General features: G+C 32.5%; 4 protein-coding genes across 5 annotated transcripts; 2 read left to right on the plus strand and 2 right to left on the minus strand.

Annotated features, from left to right (window-relative positions):
* The first annotated feature begins 2,556 nt into the window (after positions 1-2,556).
* On the plus strand, positions 2,557-4,413 carry LOC123274332 (RNA polymerase II subunit A C-terminal domain phosphatase SSU72). The gene is made up of 4 exons (XM_044741920.1): positions 2,557-3,062; positions 3,133-3,276; positions 3,367-3,625; positions 3,737-4,413. Exons 1-4 carry the CDS (start codon positions 2,980-2,982, stop codon positions 3,839-3,841), a joined length of 591 nt encoding a protein of 196 aa, XP_044597855.1. The 5' UTR covers positions 2,557-2,979; the 3' UTR covers positions 3,842-4,413.
* LOC123274330 (large subunit GTPase 1 homolog) lies at positions 4,410-6,557 on the minus strand. The gene is made up of 2 exons (XM_044741918.1): positions 6,381-6,557; positions 4,410-6,278 (listed from the first exon to the last, which is right to left on the minus strand). Exons 1-2 carry the CDS (start codon positions 6,468-6,470, stop codon positions 4,464-4,466), a joined length of 1,905 nt encoding a protein of 634 aa, XP_044597853.1. The 5' UTR covers positions 6,471-6,557; the 3' UTR covers positions 4,410-4,463.
* Positions 6,558-7,127: 570 nt separating this feature from the next.
* LOC123274313 lies at positions 7,128-15,420 on the minus strand. Of its 2 annotated transcripts, none has more exons than XM_044741896.1 (10): positions 15,279-15,420; positions 13,920-14,021; positions 13,665-13,803; positions 13,011-13,196; positions 12,256-12,946; positions 11,102-12,151; positions 10,181-10,405; positions 9,186-10,117; positions 8,665-9,108; positions 7,128-8,047 (listed from the first exon to the last, which is right to left on the minus strand). In XM_044741896.1, exons 1-10 carry the CDS (start codon positions 15,299-15,301, stop codon positions 7,853-7,855), a joined length of 3,987 nt encoding a protein of 1,328 aa, XP_044597831.1. In that variant the 5' UTR covers positions 15,302-15,420; the 3' UTR covers positions 7,128-7,852. The 2 variants fall into 2 exon arrangements, with proteins under 2 accessions (XP_044597831.1, XP_044597832.1); XM_044741897.1 differs by lacking the exon at positions 15,279-15,420 and adding an exon at positions 15,121-15,155.
* A 1,302-nt stretch (positions 15,421-16,722) lies between these two features.
* LOC123274315 (ras-related protein Rab-18-B-like) lies at positions 16,723-17,343 on the plus strand (the record flags this gene model as incomplete). The annotated part of the gene is given in 2 exon segments (XM_044741899.1): positions 16,723-17,070; positions 17,226-17,343. Coding segments are annotated over 2 exon segments (192 nt in total), but the record flags the coding sequence as incomplete, so codon positions are not given.
* Between the last annotated feature and the right edge of the window lie 60 nt (positions 17,344-17,403).

The raw sequence follows: 17,403 nt of genomic DNA on the forward strand, positions 1-17,403 counted from the left end.
TCAACGTAATTAATTGAAAATAAAATTTAAAAAACTTAAAAATAATAAATAAATTAAAAAAGAAGGAGGTATGACAGGTAAATGTATTCTTATATTATGAAACGTCTAGATTTCTTATATAAATATAATAATTAAAATTAATTACGGTATACAAATCGAAACACTCATGATGGTAATAACACTTTACTGTTATCCTAGGCTTATGATAATTTTCTTATCGTATATTTATTTACATCATAATTAAGGCAGCTAAAGAATACTAAATTCAATAACGGAAAATAAAGTGTATCCAGTAAAATGAAGAAATGCCCGTAAATACTGTAAACATTGGACGAGTGAGTAGAAGTGTAAGTAGTAGGAAGAACAAAACAATTTGCGGTAACTTTAACCGAGCATTAAATTTATATATAAACTATTTGACATAGAAAGGCGAATTGTAAATCACGGATATCTTCGGAGATGCTTATGAAGGTTGTATTTGATATGATCAATATACCGCTAATGTATTGGTAAATAAACATCGCTAAATATTTATCTTATTCTATATCTAAAAATAATGTATATAAATGCAAGCTAAATGAAAGATGAGAGAAAATAGTCGAGTAATGCTACTACAATGTACTTTTAATATGGTAAAGTTTAAGAGGTAAAAGGTTAACGAGTTTATGCAACTTAAACGTATTGTATGAACAAGTTTAATTTAAAGAGACGAATTAAGCACATGTATTATGTATATATATATATAATACGTGCAAGAATACAACGAGTAATAAAGCGACAATTAAGTGAGACGATGAAAGTGACGAGATAAAACCTAAGATAAGTTGACGAGGTGCCTGATTGTCGTGACACACGTAATTGCAACGGTCTGCTGTACCTATATGTATATTCAACTTCATGCAATCCAATGTAAGGCAAATCAACGTCTAGTTGTATTTAACTAGCCGTATCCCTTGTTCCTATATGCACATTTTTATTGTACCATTTATTATTGGGTCTTATATATGTACTTCACTGCAAGTACATATTCCTAATAGTTGTTTTAATGTTTTTATAATAGAAATTAAACGGTGATAAAACGAGTAATTCATTACTATTGTTTTACACGTTGTTCACGTAATTCTCACTTGATAAATGTTTTAGGTGAAAAAAAAAAAAAAAAAAACGCATGTACGTCTACGTCTACATGCAGTTAAGAGACATCATGGAGTGAGTCATATTGTGAATTGCTGCAAAAATCAAGTTGCCATGCCTCATTCTCTGCTGTAGCTTTAATACCTATTTGTATGTGCATATTGTAGGTATATATTTATATATACAGAGGAAATATAGACGTAGAATGCGTTGATAATAATGTTTGTGTCAGGGTGATCATATGTGTATGCATTTACATTCGAAGGGACACGTTAAAAATTTATCCTTGAATTTCAAGAGTTGATTTGTATGATGTTCACTGCGCAATAATTGATGAAATTCTTTTGACATTATTTGTGATAATTAATACCTGTAAATAAATTAATAAATGAATTAAATAATTTTTTTTTATATCAACTGTCAAGTTTTTGCTAGATAAAAAGTATATATCTTTTTTTTTTTACTGAAATTAGCGAACGTCTGACAATTCTTAGAATTTTTATAGCAAATAAATGATAAAAAAAAAAATATTTAAAAAATTATTTTCATTATAATTTAATTTTAAAATATTAAAAAAATTATTAGATGTCTGTTAAATTCAGCAATAAATTAAGTATTGAGAAATTTTGACAAATATAATGACTAACGACATTTTAATAACTCACGACTGTTATATTAATTCTTTTTTTTTCGTTTATGTAATTTATGGAGGGTAGAGATCTCTATGCTCCATAATGTAATTTTAATGAAATTATATTGTTGAAAAGTATAATTAAGAAATTGCCAGTGCTTAAGTACAGTAGATAAAAAGTTTAAATGTGAAAGTAATTTTATCTAGGTACTACAGATAATTAATATATGATACTTACACTTATCCAAAGGGATTGACGTACGCAACTTGTTATAAAAATTATTTTTTAATTGAATGTCTAATCAGTTCTCGGTAATGTGTCGAAATTTTAAATTACACTTACGGCGATAATTAAAGTTTTTTTTTTCTTAATCAAGATCACTAAATATTTTTTATTAATTGGCATTCATTGCAGGTGTGACAGTGACTGATGGGAATATTAAATCAAGTCTTTGAATTACGTATTTGATGGATGAAGATCAAATTTTAATAGATTAATTAAATAATAATACAATTACTCCTTTGTATTACTAATTTGTCTTTTTCGATAAAAGATACACGCTAAGAATAATAAAGCGCTTTTAAAAAAATTTATTCAAAGGTTTTTTTTTATTTATTATTTTACCAAAAAAATTTTATTATTATTTTTTTAATAAAAATTTTTTTTAAGATTTAAATAATAATAAAGCAAATAAATAAATTAAAAATATTTTCATAAATTAAAGATGGCGGTAATTTTGCTAATGAGTTGGCAATAAAATTACCCAGCTGACACGTGGTACACATGCGACATCTAGGAAGAAAATGGCGTCACTGGTGAAATATAACCAAAACGTCTTTCTGTATTTGTAAAGGATTCGGAGCTGTGATGAGAGAGGAGCAAAAATATTATAAAAATTGTATTTATCCTGGTATTTGATTCTTATATGTGTTGTTTATTTTTATTAAATTAATAAATATATTATTTCGCATAAAATTTTAACTATTATCTGTAAATAGTTATTGTATAATTGAATTTTATTGCGTTATAAGGATAAAAATACTCTGAAGGTTAACAACACAGGCTTCCACACCCTCGTTTTATTTTAAACACCCTGTTTTTATTTATTGATTATTAATTATTTAAGTTAATAATTATAATACTGTCATCTGAACAATATTTATTTATTAAAATTGTATTATAAAATTAATAACAATAAAAATAACACATCAATATGCCGACATCCAAACCTTTAAGCGTTGCCGTAATATGTTCTAGTAACATGAACCGAAGTATGGAGGCCCATGCTTTTTTGAGGTAAAACTATTTTATTTTTAATTATTTTTTTTTTTAATAAAACATTAATAAATTCATTAATTTTTTACAGCAAAAAGGGCTTCAATGTAAAGTCCTTCGGAACTGGAGATAAAGTCAAATTACCTGGAAGTGGACCAGACAAACCTAATGTTTACGATTTCGGCACAACATACGACGAAATTTATAATGATTTATTGGTTAAAGATAAACAATTGTATGCTTCTTTTTTTTTATTTTTTTTTTCTAATTTAAAAAATTTTTATTGCCACTAATTAAATTTTTTTTTTAATAAAAATTAAAACAGATATACTCAAATGGGCTTGCTGCACATGTTAGATCGGAACAGGAGGATAAAACCCAGACCGGAAAGATTCCAAGAGACTAAAGAAAAATTTGATATTCTTATAACATGTGAAGAGAGAGTTTATGATCAAGTAGTAGAATATTGGAGTAGTAGGACTTCCGTCAATCATCAACCGGCCCATTTAATTAATTTAGATATTCAAGATAACCACGAAGAGGCTACTGTCGGATCATTTTTGATCTGTGAATTAGTTACCACGGTATTATACAGTACTAATTAACAAATACATAAAAGCTTAATGAAGATCAGCTTCAATGTATTTTTTATAATTTAAACAACTGTTTTTATAATTTAAAATAATTTGTTTCAGCTTGCCGGCAGTGATGATCTAGATAATGACATTGATGGTTTGCTGAACGAGTTTGAAGACAACAAAATTTCAAAACCTTTGCTACACACTGTTGTGTTTTACTGAAGTCTAACCATCATTGTAAAAATTTATCTCAAGCTGGACGGAGATTTACCTCAATAACCTGATGGTTATAATTGGCTACGTTGATTGGCGATAAACCAGGAAATTTGAATATGTAAATAGAATCAACCAATGGAAGATTGGTTTCACCGCTAAATGTAAACAATTATTGTGTATAAATTGACTAATAATTTCAAGTATTATGTGTATATATTGATGACCAATTGCTCATCATAATTCAGAATTTACTTTGCCTTGAAGACATCTACACTGACTTGATAATGATCAACAACGTTTTGTAACAGCAACTTTTAATTAAGCTAAAAATAATTTGAGACTGGAAACTTGTTCTGATTTATTTAAAGGACATTATCATTGTGACATCAATTGAAGATAATGACAACTAAAATAAGAGATGAAACATTTAAATATTAAATATTGAATAAAGATTCTAAGGTTGAGGAATGTATACCATAATTAATGGTATCAATAGCGAGAGAATGCAACAAATAGTTACAATAATTTTAAAAAACTAAATCTAAATAGATATAAATAAAATATATACATCAAATAAATTTTAATTATTTTTTTATTTATACAAATACATATTTTTATTTATTTCAGATTAATGTAAATCTAAATATTTGTAAAGACGTCGTCCTTTTTCTTTCTTATTTTTATTAGCGTGTTTATTTATTTTTTTCCAGGGTTTACCGCCAGGATTTCCCGAGTTGGCAGAACTTAATTTACCAGGAAGTCCTTTGACATGAACACCGGCCTCTCGGTCCCTAAAAAAAGCCCGATCAACGTCTTCATTATTAATAGTAACTCCCCTGCTAGCTCGCATAGCATCAGCAGGAACAACGTGATTTTCTGAGTAAACTCTGCGACGAGGTGGGAATGTATGATACTCTTCTTGAATTTTATTCGGCGGAGCAACGCAATACAGAAGCTTGCCATTGACAAAATCTTTTAACAAGACCCGAGCTGAGCGAGGGTTGTCAGGCTGACCGTTTGCGGTCATGAATCCCCTGTTGAACCCGTAGGTATTGAGAATTTCTTCAGAAGTCGGTGGTCTGTTAGGATCCTCACCGTCTCGAGGAGGTGGGAGCATTATACCATAAGTATCTTCAAGAACATGTCGTGGGATCCAAATTCCTAGCAATGTAATTGATGGAACGTGGTCTCTCAAGTGGTCTATCGGTAAAATTCCATGTAGAACCATTTCAGCTTTAGTACAAATAAAACTAGGCATCACCAAGCCAGGACAATCGCACAGCATCAACTCACTGTCGACGAAGAGCGTTTGAAAGTGCTTGGTTTTTCCTGGCGTAGCTGATACCGATACTTTTTTACCCATTAAAATGGCGTTGATGGTTGAACTCTTTCCAACATTTGGATATCCAACCAGACCGATTGTTACTACGTTAGGCGTGTAAGTTTTCTCTCCTTTCAATGATTTAAAAAGTTCAATCAATCTTTCTCTGGTTAAAAGCTCCGGGGAATTAATCTCAAGTGTCTTGGTGCTTTCTACTTCGTCTGTGCTTTTTAATTCTTCCTCAGGTTGGCTATCAGGAATTTTATCCAGGTGTACTGCGTCGGTATCATCAGCACTCTGATACTCGCTGTCGGATCCAAAATCTGTGACATAAGAAGAAATATCGCTTTCTCCGTCGTTGGTTTTATTGGAGACATCATCTTCGTTTTCTTCATCAGTGTCGTCTTCCTCTTCCTCCTCGACCTCGTCTTCTTTTTCTTCTTCTTCTTCGTCAATGGCAGATTTTCTATTTCTGTAATTCAACTCAGCGGCATCCAAGGCTGAAAAGAAAGCGACTTTCATACCAACCTCGGTAAAATAATCGCACCAAGCCTGTCGCTGTTCCAGAGTCAGAAAATCAGCTTTATTAACAAGAATCATATTCTTCTTATTGGCGTCAACTTCGTGAACATATTTCTCAAGATCTTCGCAACGGAACAGCAAGGGATTACGCGCATCAACAATCTGCACTACGACATCACTACGTTCGACGACTCTCCATAATTGTCTCCAGAATTCTAGATTTTTTTCGTAGGGAGTTATCGTCATCTCTCCGGTATCTTGGAGCAGAGACAACTGTCTTCGCCATTCTAAAAATTCATTATTCTCTCTGGTGTGGAGCTCTTGAGCACTGGTGTGGTCGTCCCATTTGGGCCTTCTGGGTATTTTTAATAACTTAGCATTTGTTTTAAACAGAGCCAATAAATCAGCTCGTTCTTTTTCTGAAGGTAAACCCATTCCACTCTGAGGATTGACATATTTAATATCAAGTTTTTCGGCTTGAAATTCAGTTCCAGCTAATTCTGCAGTTCTTAAAAATTCTTCAAATGTATTCTCTTGCGTGATTGATCGTAAGTTTAAACGATCCCATTTGTAACCATCCTCAACGTCAGCAGTATGAAGCTAAAAATTAATTTGATAATTTTTTTAATAAACAAATTATGGCAAAAAAAAATGTGGATTTGTATTTTATAATATACATAAATAATATAAACATAACCTTACCAATGATCTCTCACCACGTTTTTTTTTAGGTCCAAAACGATTTCTCACCAAAGCTTTACCTAAGCTACTTCCTTTGTTTTTTTTACTCATTTTAAGAATTAATAAATTTATTTAACTTTCTCAACAATCATTAATTTATATTTAAATATAAAACAATTGAAAACAGTAGATTTAATATAATTTTTTTTGTTTAGATGTTTACACACACAAGGTATTTAACTTTCTCATACACGATAGTGGCGCTGACTAGTGGCAAAAATATAATACTGAAGTCAGCTGACACATGTCATTTTTTTTTAAATTTTTATTATAAATCAATTGCAATAAAAAAATGTTTTAAAAAATTTCTAATAATTTTCTTTTTAATTTTCACACGTGGAATTTTTTTTTCACAATAATTTAATTACTATAAATTAAAAAAAAAAATAATTTGTAACGTGAGTTAACTTCAGTATTTGGCAAAAATATAAAAAATAATATCAAAATTAAGTTAGTCGACATTAAAAAATTAAAAAATTTTTTTTTATTGAAAAAATGACTATAAAAAATTGAAAAAAAAATTTTAATTTGTAAAAAACTTTACAAATTGTAAGTGCAATTTTTTAAAAATATTTTTTTGTTCTAATTTAATTATTAAACAAAAATCAAAAAATTAAAAACGTCGGCTAACTTTAGTATTATAAAATAATTAAAATTTTACGGGAATGTCAATGGAATAACAATAATAAGTAAGTAAAAAGACAATAATTAGCTAATAATTTGTTGTATTGCTGATATTAAACGCGAACATATACATTTATATTAAATATATGTATAGATTCGTCGTTTGTTGTACATACATACAGATTATCATTCATACAAAAATGAAGACCTTTATAAGGTGTACGACCGTACAAAGCGTCAATTGAACCTTGTTGCATTTGTTTCTCTCATTATTTTAATTATAATAATAATAATCAATAATTATCTTACATATTAAATTCAACAATTGCATGGAATTTTTAAAAAGCCATCTGACAAATGGTGCGATAACAAGAGATTACTATTACATGTACATTGTATCGACAACTATATTGTACATTATTATTTATATTTATTTATTTTTAAATAAAAGTATATGGCATAAGATTTATTTTATTTTCTTTTGCTATTTATAAATTAATGAATAATAATTGATAACGAGGGAACATTTTAAATTGGTGACGCGTCGGCTAGCTTTAGCATTAGATTATACACTTTATCGCAATTGCGCCAAAGCAATACTTAACTAATTTAACATTAATTTATGAACACAAAAATTTAATAATAGCAATAGTAATAAAAATATATAAAATAATAATAATTCAAAAAAATGTAAAACAATAAAATAACTAATGGTAAAAATTCGTAATCAACATTAATTTACATTGTATTTGGCATAAAAGTGTAGAGTGCATAATAATTTAGCAACGATATTGACGACGACTGGTGGGTCAATGAAGATCGTCGACCCAAGCTGTTTCCAGTGATTCAATAAGTATGCGTACAAAAGCCATTTCTTTTCGTGCATTTTCCAATATCACTCTTGGATCTTGGGAGGTACAGCGTAGAATATTTGGAGCCATTACCATAGCGAGATTATTAGCGTCCATTTTTGTACGGGCAACCACATCTGGTCTCGTAAAAATCTGTGTAATTAAATCATATTAATAATTATTAAAAAAAAAATTTTTATGACAATTTTTTTTATTTTTCTTGAAAAATATCTCTAAAAAATTATTAAAAAAAAAAATAGCATTTTAATTTTTTAGATGTAATTTTTCTGTGATGAAAATTTATTTACTAAAAAAATTATCAGATGTCTTTAAATTAAATAAAATAAATAATTCACCATGGATCATGGTTTCTTCAGATATCTAATTAATTTAAATACATACAAAAATTATACGATAATTAGTAATATTATATACAATATTAGTAACAAATTTTTTTAATTTTTTAAAAATTTTTTAAAGAATTTTGTTATTTATATTGTAAAAAAAAATTTTGTCATTAATATTATATATAATATTACTAATTTTTGTATAATTTTTGTATGTATTTAATTAGATGCCTGAAGAAGACATGATCCATGACGAAATCTCGCTAAATTGAAATAAAGTTTACATAAAAAGCTTTGGTCCGTAACAACCTGAATTATTTATTTTATTATATTAACTGGGCTCTGAAATACTTCGTACGATGATGTCTTTAAATTTCAGTATCATAAAATTAAAAAAAAAAAAAAAAAAAAAAAAAAACTCACCTGAAGAAAACGAATCAGATGACTAAGTACTCGACGATTAAGATCTGGAAGTCGATCAACGATAGCCGCGGCATTTAAAGCAGCAGCCTCTGACTCGTCGTGTCGCATAGACACACACTCGATATAAAACGAGTCAGGTATCAAGGGTTCGTATAATTCCCGAACCCACAACTTCAACAACGAAGCAGGTGCATGAGCGTCCTGGGAGGGTGCTAAATTAGCGCCGTCCTCAAATCTGTCCAAGCAAGATTTAAGCGCGCTGACCTCATCCGCGTCCGCAGACACCCGAAATATTCCTTCAGTTAATGTCCCACCACGCATGAGTACTTGGCGAGTCAACGTTGTCTGAACCCAGGGCAAATCTCGTTGTGGAAAACGATCACGTTGCAAAGCCATTACTTCAGACAGCGTAGCGCCAAACATTGACGCGCGGAATATTTGAAGCTGCATTAATTAAAAGAATTATTTATTATACTGATTCTGATTATAATCAAGAAAAAATGAAAGTTAAAAAAACTTACCCGTGCTTGATCAATGTCTTCAATAGTAGCCTTACGTGGTTGACGTTTACCGTGTGCCCCAATTCGCTGCAACCGTCGACAAGCAACAGTGGCGTAATGACTCACTTGAACGTGAATCGGCCACTTGGCTACTTCGGGAAATTGGAAATTAGGGTCACGATGCCTGTTCATATAGCCTTCAAGATACGGCTCAAAAGTAGCACTTGGTGGTACGAACGCTAGACAGACTGCCATCAGCTCCCATCCTCGTCTTAGACTTTCTTTTCTAGGATTTTCGGTAGTTTGCCGACAAATTTGCACATAAAGCTCGTCACGAAGCGGCGGCTTTGAAAATACGGTGTTTATTAATTCAGTAGCTACACCGTCTAAGGTCATGCCTACGTTGGCTTTTCTGTCGCCCATATAAACCTGGACAAGCCGAAATAGATTGCAGGCCTCGCGTTTTAATAGTTTTTCACCCTCGACAACGTTAAGCATCGGTCGGGGAATAGGATCTTTAGACCAGCTTAAAATATCACGTACACTGAATTTTTTACGAAACAAAAGCCGGAGACCTTTTGGCCTGCCACAATTTAAATTTAAATTATCTTGGGCGTATTTCTCAATGTCCCCTCCGCCCGTAGAATCATCGCGACGTCCATCCTCGGCGCCGTCTGCAATATCATAACTCTTGACTAGGCTCGTAAAAGCTGTTGATGCTGGAAGAGAAATAGGTCTTGGACTAGCACCGACCCCGCCGCCCATGCTTCCACTGTCTCTAACTTCGGTGTGCAGGGATATTGTTGTCGAACCGGTCTGCCCGGACGGAGCTGAAGGTACCAGAGGTGCTGTTGATGGTAAGGTTGCTTGCGTAGAGCTCGCGTGCGAGCGCGTTAGCGTTTCCGTAGTGTTATAATATGTTGCCAGGCCAGCTGTGTCATAATTTCCGAGATCTATTTTCAAGAAACAACAGTAGTTAATATTATAATAATAAATTATATTAAAAAAAAACGTACCCGCATAGTGATCTTCTAAATACTCTTGACTGGAAGAATCACCCTGATTGCTTGCAGCTTCATCATCGGCAAACTGATCTTCATCGTCTGAGTCATCGTCACCTCTCCCACTACCAATGCCAACTCCATTACCACCTTCGTTATCTCTACCGCCACCGTCTTCATCCAAAGAATCATCATCCCCTTCTCCATCGACCAGCAAAGGATCTCCATATTTATAACAACCTTTAAAAAAAAAAAAAAAAATTTATAATTAAATAATTACTTTTGTTAAATTGCACTGTACTTTTTTAAAGATATAAGCTCATTCCGATGTTACACTCATCAAGAGCTTTCATTTGAGTACCCACATGCATTTTCATATATTTTTCATATATACATACATATAATATATATAAATATATAAAATATATAAAAAATTAATGTGGGTATTCAAATGAAAAGTCTCGATCAGTGTAATGTCGGGGTGAGCTTATATCTTTAAAATTATCATTATTTGACAAGATACAATGTCATTTCTTAATGATTGACATTTTTTAAGATATGAAGTCATATTGATGTTACACTCATCGAGATCTTTCATTTAAGTACCCACATGGCATTTTTTATATATTTTATATATATGATATTTTTGAAATACATAAATATATAAAATATATGAAAAATTGATGTGGGTACTCAAATGAAAGGTCTTGATGAGTGTAACATCGGGATGAGTTTATATCTTTAAAAATGTCAATATTTCACAAGATACAAGGTCATTTCTTAATTATATATCTAGAGATACATAAAAACCCATTTTATCATATAAATACACTGATCATAAAACTTTGCTTATTTTCTTAATAATATAGATTAAAAAATGAAAAAAAAAAAAAAAAAAAAAAAAAAATGATAATTATTTTTAATATTAAAATTTACCCGAGAGTTTAGCTTGTTGAAGAATATAATGTTGAAGCGGCAACAAATGATCGGCATCGACTAATAAATTACCGTAATAAGGCGTCGATGCCGGTGGACTAGGATTGCCATTGCTTCGTTTTTTCTTAGCGTCCTCCTCCTCATCAACTACCTGTCCACCTCCACCGAGTTCATCACCAATTGCACTGTTACTACTGCTATTACTATCGTCATTACTGCTACTGGTATTGCTGCTGCCAAGTCGATGTCTAGCATGATCATGAAGGCTCTGACTGACCAAGTACCGCTCGTGCATTGAGTCGTCATCGCGGTCTCGCCTTCTCATCATTTGCTGTTGGAGTTTTTGCTGCTGAACAAAGCTGTAACTACGAGCTAACGCTTGTTGCGTGTTATTATCCATCAAATTATTACACTTGGTCCGCCCACCGTAATCATCTCTGTCTTTTTTATCCCGTTCACCAGCCCGGTCTTTTTCTTTAATGTGTCTTTCAGACACATCGAAACTCGGCTGCTTGGAGATGGGATTAACGTGAGACGCAGCATTGCTTCTCAAAGCAGAATTTTTGCCGTCATTACGACTCTCAGCAGCTAGCATGGCACCATAAATTTCTCGTACATTCGCTTCGGACAGCGAAGCAGCACAGCCATGGTGTCTTCGACCAATACTCCCGACGTTTCCGCCAGCAGACGTAATTACCTCCGCTTTGTTGAGATTTCGGGAGTGAATGGCACCAGCGCCCGGATAAAATCCTCCTGAAGACGGAGTGTTGCTTTTTTCAAGACTGTTAACTCTGTCACGGTGATAAGACTCGCGATCTCTGTCCCTGTCTCTGTCTCTATCTCGGTGGTACCGATTTGTTGACTCGACAAGAGATCCGAATTTGTCAGCTTGATGGGGCTTGCAAGAGTGTGGAGAGGATTGAATATCAGGCGGACGATAGGGAGGCATCTCTTGACGCAAGAAGGCTTTTGAGTCGATACCACCAATTGACTCTCGGTACGGTGAAGTACTTGGTTCTGGTCCATACGAGCCACGGCTACTCTCTCGACCTATTTATTCATCAATTTATTATTATATTATCTCCACAATCCATGAAATTGTAATTTTATCAATGTATAGATCAAGATACAAGATACAAAATATAACTACTCACCTCCTCCATTTCTACTTCTGTCAGACTCAGTACTCGTAACGCTTCTTCCGTCTCTCTGACTCGACGACGACTGCTGATGCTCTACAAATATTTTTTTTTTAAAAAGTGGCGTACTGGTTGAGAGTGAAAGACCAAGAGGCGGCGGTGGTGGTTCCCCAGGCATTGCTACGCCTTTTTGGTTTTTCACATTCTCAAGAGTACCACTTTTCTGTGATCTCAGTGGTTCTAGTGTACTACCACTACCGGTCGAAGTATTGTGAGTACGACTTGAGCTCGTTGGTAACTGGAGTATGTTGGATCGTTGATGATGCCGATGAGGTGATTCTAAATGACGGAAGGCAGATGCGCCTGATGATTCCAGGGACGTGCGGCTGTGAGAGATTGAACTGTCGCTGGAGCGACCCGAGTCTTGAGAATGATTGTGATGCCGTCGGGTTTGTGAAGACGGCTGTTCATGATGTCGATTATTGTGTCTATTGTTGTGCTGCTGTAACTGTTGCTGCTGTAACTGTTGCTGCTGCTGCTGCTGTTGTTGTTGCTGCTGCTGCTGCTGTTGATGATGGTGATGATGATGGTGATGGTGGTGGTGATGATGCGGTCGTCTGGCCGAAGGAGATGGCGACGGAGGCGATAATTGGGAATCCATACTAATACCCGAGCTACGGACTTTGCATACACCACTGTTGGATTTCTGTAAGAGAGTTTGATTTAAAAATATTTAATGTAACATAAACGAAGAAGAATAAATTATTCACCATAGAGGAAGATAAACTTGGATTTTCTTGATGATGATCGTAACGTGATGAACGTCCAACTGCTGTTGTTTGAGTTTGCGTAGCCACAGACTCTTTTCTTCTCGACTCATTTGTCTGACCATCTGTGGCGTTCCCATTATTACCTGAGCCCCCGCTGATCGCCGGTTCTGTATTTTGTTTCAGCGTCTGGAAACGATCACATAACAGTTTATAACTTTTATATACAACGTAAATTTCATTTTATAATATACATTGTATATATATACTGTAAGATACATAAAACTATCAGTATTCTAAAATCAGGAGATATTTAATAAAATAAAAAGCTAACATTAGGTGACGTCAACACGTTTAATCTCATACTCTTCTTAAGATATTTCTTCGTTACGATCACTTGCATTCTCTTGAGTTTTAAACGTACATACTTTTGAATAACTCAAAAAAAAAAAAAGAAAAAAAAAATAATGTTTCTATTTTAAGATATGGAAACAGACCATCTATACTGACGCGTCATGTTTTCCTCAAACGCTCTGTGATAAGACATAAAGCATCTAACTAAAATAGCTTAAATACAACAGTTAAAAGTAAATAAAAAAATTGTAAGATATAATGATATATATGTTGATTTCTTGAAACATCAAACGCTTACTGTACCTGTAACTTTGCCAATGGAATAATGTCACAGTCAGTGGGCCGATGCCAGACGGTTTTTTGCGATGTTGCATTGTAATAATAAAATCTTGATGTTTGTTGATCGAATAATTCCCACCACTGGTTATTATCAGTCTTCTTTCTGCAATTTAAACCCGTTTAAATAATAATTAATATTAGAAACACGTAGATACATAAATAAATAATAAAATAAATAAAACATAGCTTTAACAGTTATTTAAAAGTAATCTTACGTACACAGGAACTCCCGGCGGTGGATCCCATACACATTCACCGGTCGTTAAATTAGCATACATGTGCTCTTTGGTTCTCGGCTCGATAATTTCTACCCACTCCATTCTGAAAACACAAATATTGGAAAACATTAGTTAGCAAACAATGGTTGTGATATTGGAAGAACGTTATATATAAATTTTCTTCCTTTTTTATTGCTTATTATAATTATAATTATATTATAACGACCTTTTTATAATTATAAGACTCTCAACCCAAGTATCCTTAGTATAGGATAGGATGTATGTGTGTATAATAACAACTCGAGAGATTCTAGAGTATAATAAATGTGTAATTGGCCTGAAAATCTCGCGAGTTAAGTCACATTGAGACCCGTGTGGCGTGCAGTAACCCATCGACTGAAAACCAGAGCAAAAGCTGATGTCATACCCGCCTTTTTAATTGGCTAAACGAACCTAGTCCTCGGTACACTTACATTGGGTCTGGATGAAAGAGCGCAACCAAAACCGCTTAAAAAATAAAGGATAATAAAGTAACATCACAACAACAATAACAAAGAAGGGAAGCGCAGCACGAGGGGACAGGAGAGTAGAGATTGAGAAAGGAGCGTCCAGCATTGCATGCACCAGCATTACATTTAGATTTAATTAATCTCACATCTTACTTAGATAGAAGTGTATTCTTAGTTTAATACACAAGCATGTCTATCTGTGTAATGTAATTTAATTTAATGCAATCTAATATAATATATAAAAAAAAGTATATATTATGTATAATAACATCCAGCAAGTGAGAGTTTTTTTTACATAATTCAGATGTTATATGTGCAAGCGATAAAGATTGCATCACTGCTCCGGATTTTCAAGTTCATCATGCCCTCCAGTGAGACCCACCCTAGATCTGTGTACTCGCGTGCGCAACTTTTGTTTCTTCCTTTATTGTCCCAACACCTACCTATCCATTGTACCTTTTTTTAACTTTTAGATCCAATTGTTTATTCAATTCATTCATTGTTTCACTTCTATTACTTCCTCAGTCACTACGACAGGGAAATTATAATTATCGGAAGCAAGGATTTATTGATTTACGAGTTGAGAGCCAGCAGAGTGCTTTAATAATATCATATCTATACATGCAGTCTCGGTACCGGGTGCATTTTACTTTTTTCTTTTTTTTTTTTTTTTTTTTTTAATAGACTGCGTACCCCGTGTCCTTATGTGTCATCCCTTGATTTATATATACACATACGACACATGTGTGCTAGGTCCTAGAATACATTAGTGTTAAAACTAATGAATGCATGGGTTTTTTTTTTTTTTTTGGATCATAGAATAGAAAATAAAATAAAAAATGTAAACGTACCTATCAGCAGACGCCATCGCCATTTGAATTATTTAAACAACTTTGAGAAAAATTTCTTGAATCTCTTGAACACTGACGTTATAAAAAACTATATTTATCATTTATAAATAATATTAGATATTTATATTTATATGGATGGGTGTGTGTGTGATATAAAATATTTAAAATACTGAGATGACTTGTCACCGTCGACTTTCACCACCAATTGTACATTAAAGATAAAATCACAAAATTTGTACAGATTATTGTTTTTATTAACCACCTTCATATTATCATTTGTAAAGATTGTGTCCGTGTAATTTACCTAAACAACAATATAATTTATTATTAATAATATAATATTGTAAAAATGTATTGTAAATCCCGTGTAATATAAGTTTAACAGAATCATTGGCGGCCATCTTTATTAAAAAAACCCCAATTACACCACTAAACACCACAATAACAATAAACTTAATATATATTACTCACTGAGTCACAAACTATTTGTTATCCAGGGCAAGTGAACTGTCAGAAAAATATATATATCCTTTCGTTTCATTTAATTGTTAATAATAATAATAATAGCGGTATTGCAGGGAGCGATGCTTGTGACAGTGCTGGTGCTGCCTGCCCGCTGCAGCTTGTGATGAATGATAAACGTAAACGGGAGAAAAACGCCGAGAAGACAAGAGACAACATCGGACGGCGGCGCAGCTCATGGAGATACTGGACTGTGCTTGCTTAGCTAGCTTTGCTGCTCTGACTGGTGTTCTGCTGGAGATGCACCAGAATCAAAGCACATAACTAAACACTCTGATAAATTGTACTCAAGATATCAACAGTCACTGGACAGCTACGAGCTGAACTTACTGAGCAAACGTCATTAAATATTATTATTATTTTTACATATATCAAATAGATATTTGTATAGATATAAGTCAACAAAATGTAATGTGTACGCGTTTAGATCGCGATTCACGTTCACGACTGCTCAATGCCGCTCCTCGTTCTTGTATCCTTGTTCATACAACATGTATATTTATATCAAATGTATATACCTACATATAACGGTGGGCTGTTACACTAACACTCGGAGAGAATTTTGCTGACTATTACCACTATCACAATCGCTTGTACTTGCGTTAGTTATTTCAAGCTACAGTTAAATCTATTCATTTATTCGAGCAAGGTATTTGTAATTTCTACAGTATATTCCTATATATATTTTATTTAATATTTAATATAACAATCAAATAACAATTAGATACTCATACATCTTTAAATTTTATCTCGAGGAATTAAATAAAGATTTATAGGCTGTAAATTTTAATTTAAAATCTAACATGACTGACTTTTATTGATGTTTGTAAAACTTTTAATTTTATAAATGTTTATTAATTATTTAATTTTTTATTTAGGTTAGAAAATCAAATTTATTTATTTTTTGGAGTTGACACATCTGGTGAAAGAAATTTATTTAATCGACGACAGATCAATTTTTTTTTTGGAGTGAAGAATTAAAAAAAAAAAAAAAAAAACAATCAACAAACAAAGACCAGATACTTGAAAGATAATGATGAAACATTTTATTTTTTAACTACGTCATTATTTTATTATTCTGGAGTTGATACGCAGACTAGGTTATTTCATGAGCCAGCTGACTGACAGTTGATGTGAATTAGATAAATTAAATGGTGTATTTTGGAGTTTGTTACTAGGTTTAATAATTTTTATCAATGACAATGGATCAAGAAGTTTTGACAACTCTGAAACTACTTATGATTGGTGAATCAAATGTCGGAAAGTCAAGGTAACTTAAAATTTTATGGCTTGTATGTATATATAGTCTAATAAGTTTCTGATAAAGTTTTATTGTTACACTAATGGAAAAGTTTCAAAGTCTATTGTTCAAGCTTTTACTTGCGATAATGTATTTTTTATCATTAATTGATAATTTATTTGCAGCATTTTATTAAGGTTCACCGAAGACGAGTTTAATGAGAATATACAGAACACTGTGGGTATGGATTATAAAACAAAGCAAGTAAATATTGATGGCAACGTTGTAAAACTTGCAATCTGGGTAATTTTTATAAATTAAATTTTTTTTTATAGATCTAGTAAATAATACTAAAGTTAGCCG

Source organism: Cotesia glomerata, unplaced genomic scaffold, assembly GCF_020080835.1.
Source record: "Cotesia glomerata isolate CgM1 unplaced genomic scaffold, MPM_Cglom_v2.3 scaffold_30, whole genome shotgun sequence".
Taxonomy (NCBI): Eukaryota; Metazoa; Arthropoda; class Insecta; order Hymenoptera; family Braconidae; genus Cotesia; species Cotesia glomerata.

What these genes read in the sequence shown, in the direction of transcription:
- LOC123274332 (XM_044741920.1), top strand. Translation starts at nt 2,980, where the DNA reads ATGCCGACATCCAAACCTTTAAGCGTTGCCGTAATATGTTCTAGTAAC. An exon ending in GAGGCCCATGCTTTTTTGAG is followed by an intron (nt 3,063 to 3,132) that starts GTAAAACTATTT and finishes AATTTTTTACAG; the next exon opens with CAAAAAGGGCTTCAATGTAA. An exon ending in TCTGTGAATTAGTTACCACG is followed by an intron (nt 3,626 to 3,736) that starts GTATTATACAGT and finishes AATTTGTTTCAG; the next exon opens with CTTGCCGGCAGTGATGATCT.
- LOC123274330 (XM_044741918.1), bottom strand. Translation starts at nt 6,470, where the DNA reads ATGAGTAAAAAAAACAAAGGAAGTAGCTTAGGTAAAGCTTTGGTGAGA. An exon ending in AACGTGGTGAGAGATCATTG is followed by an intron (nt 6,279 to 6,380) that starts GTAAGGTTATGT and finishes ATTAATTTTTAG; the next exon opens with CTTCATACTGCTGACGTTGA.
- LOC123274313 (XM_044741896.1), bottom strand. Translation starts at nt 15,301, where the DNA reads ATGGCGATGGCGTCTGCTGATAG. An exon ending in GCGATGGCGTCTGCTGATAG is followed by an intron (nt 14,022 to 15,278) that starts GTACGTTTACAT and finishes TTGTGTTTTCAG; the next exon opens with AATGGAGTGGGTAGAAATTA. An exon ending in TTCCATTGGCAAAGTTACAG is followed by an intron (nt 13,197 to 13,664) that starts GTACAGTAAGCG and finishes GATCGTTTCCAG; the next exon opens with ACGCTGAAACAAAATACAGA.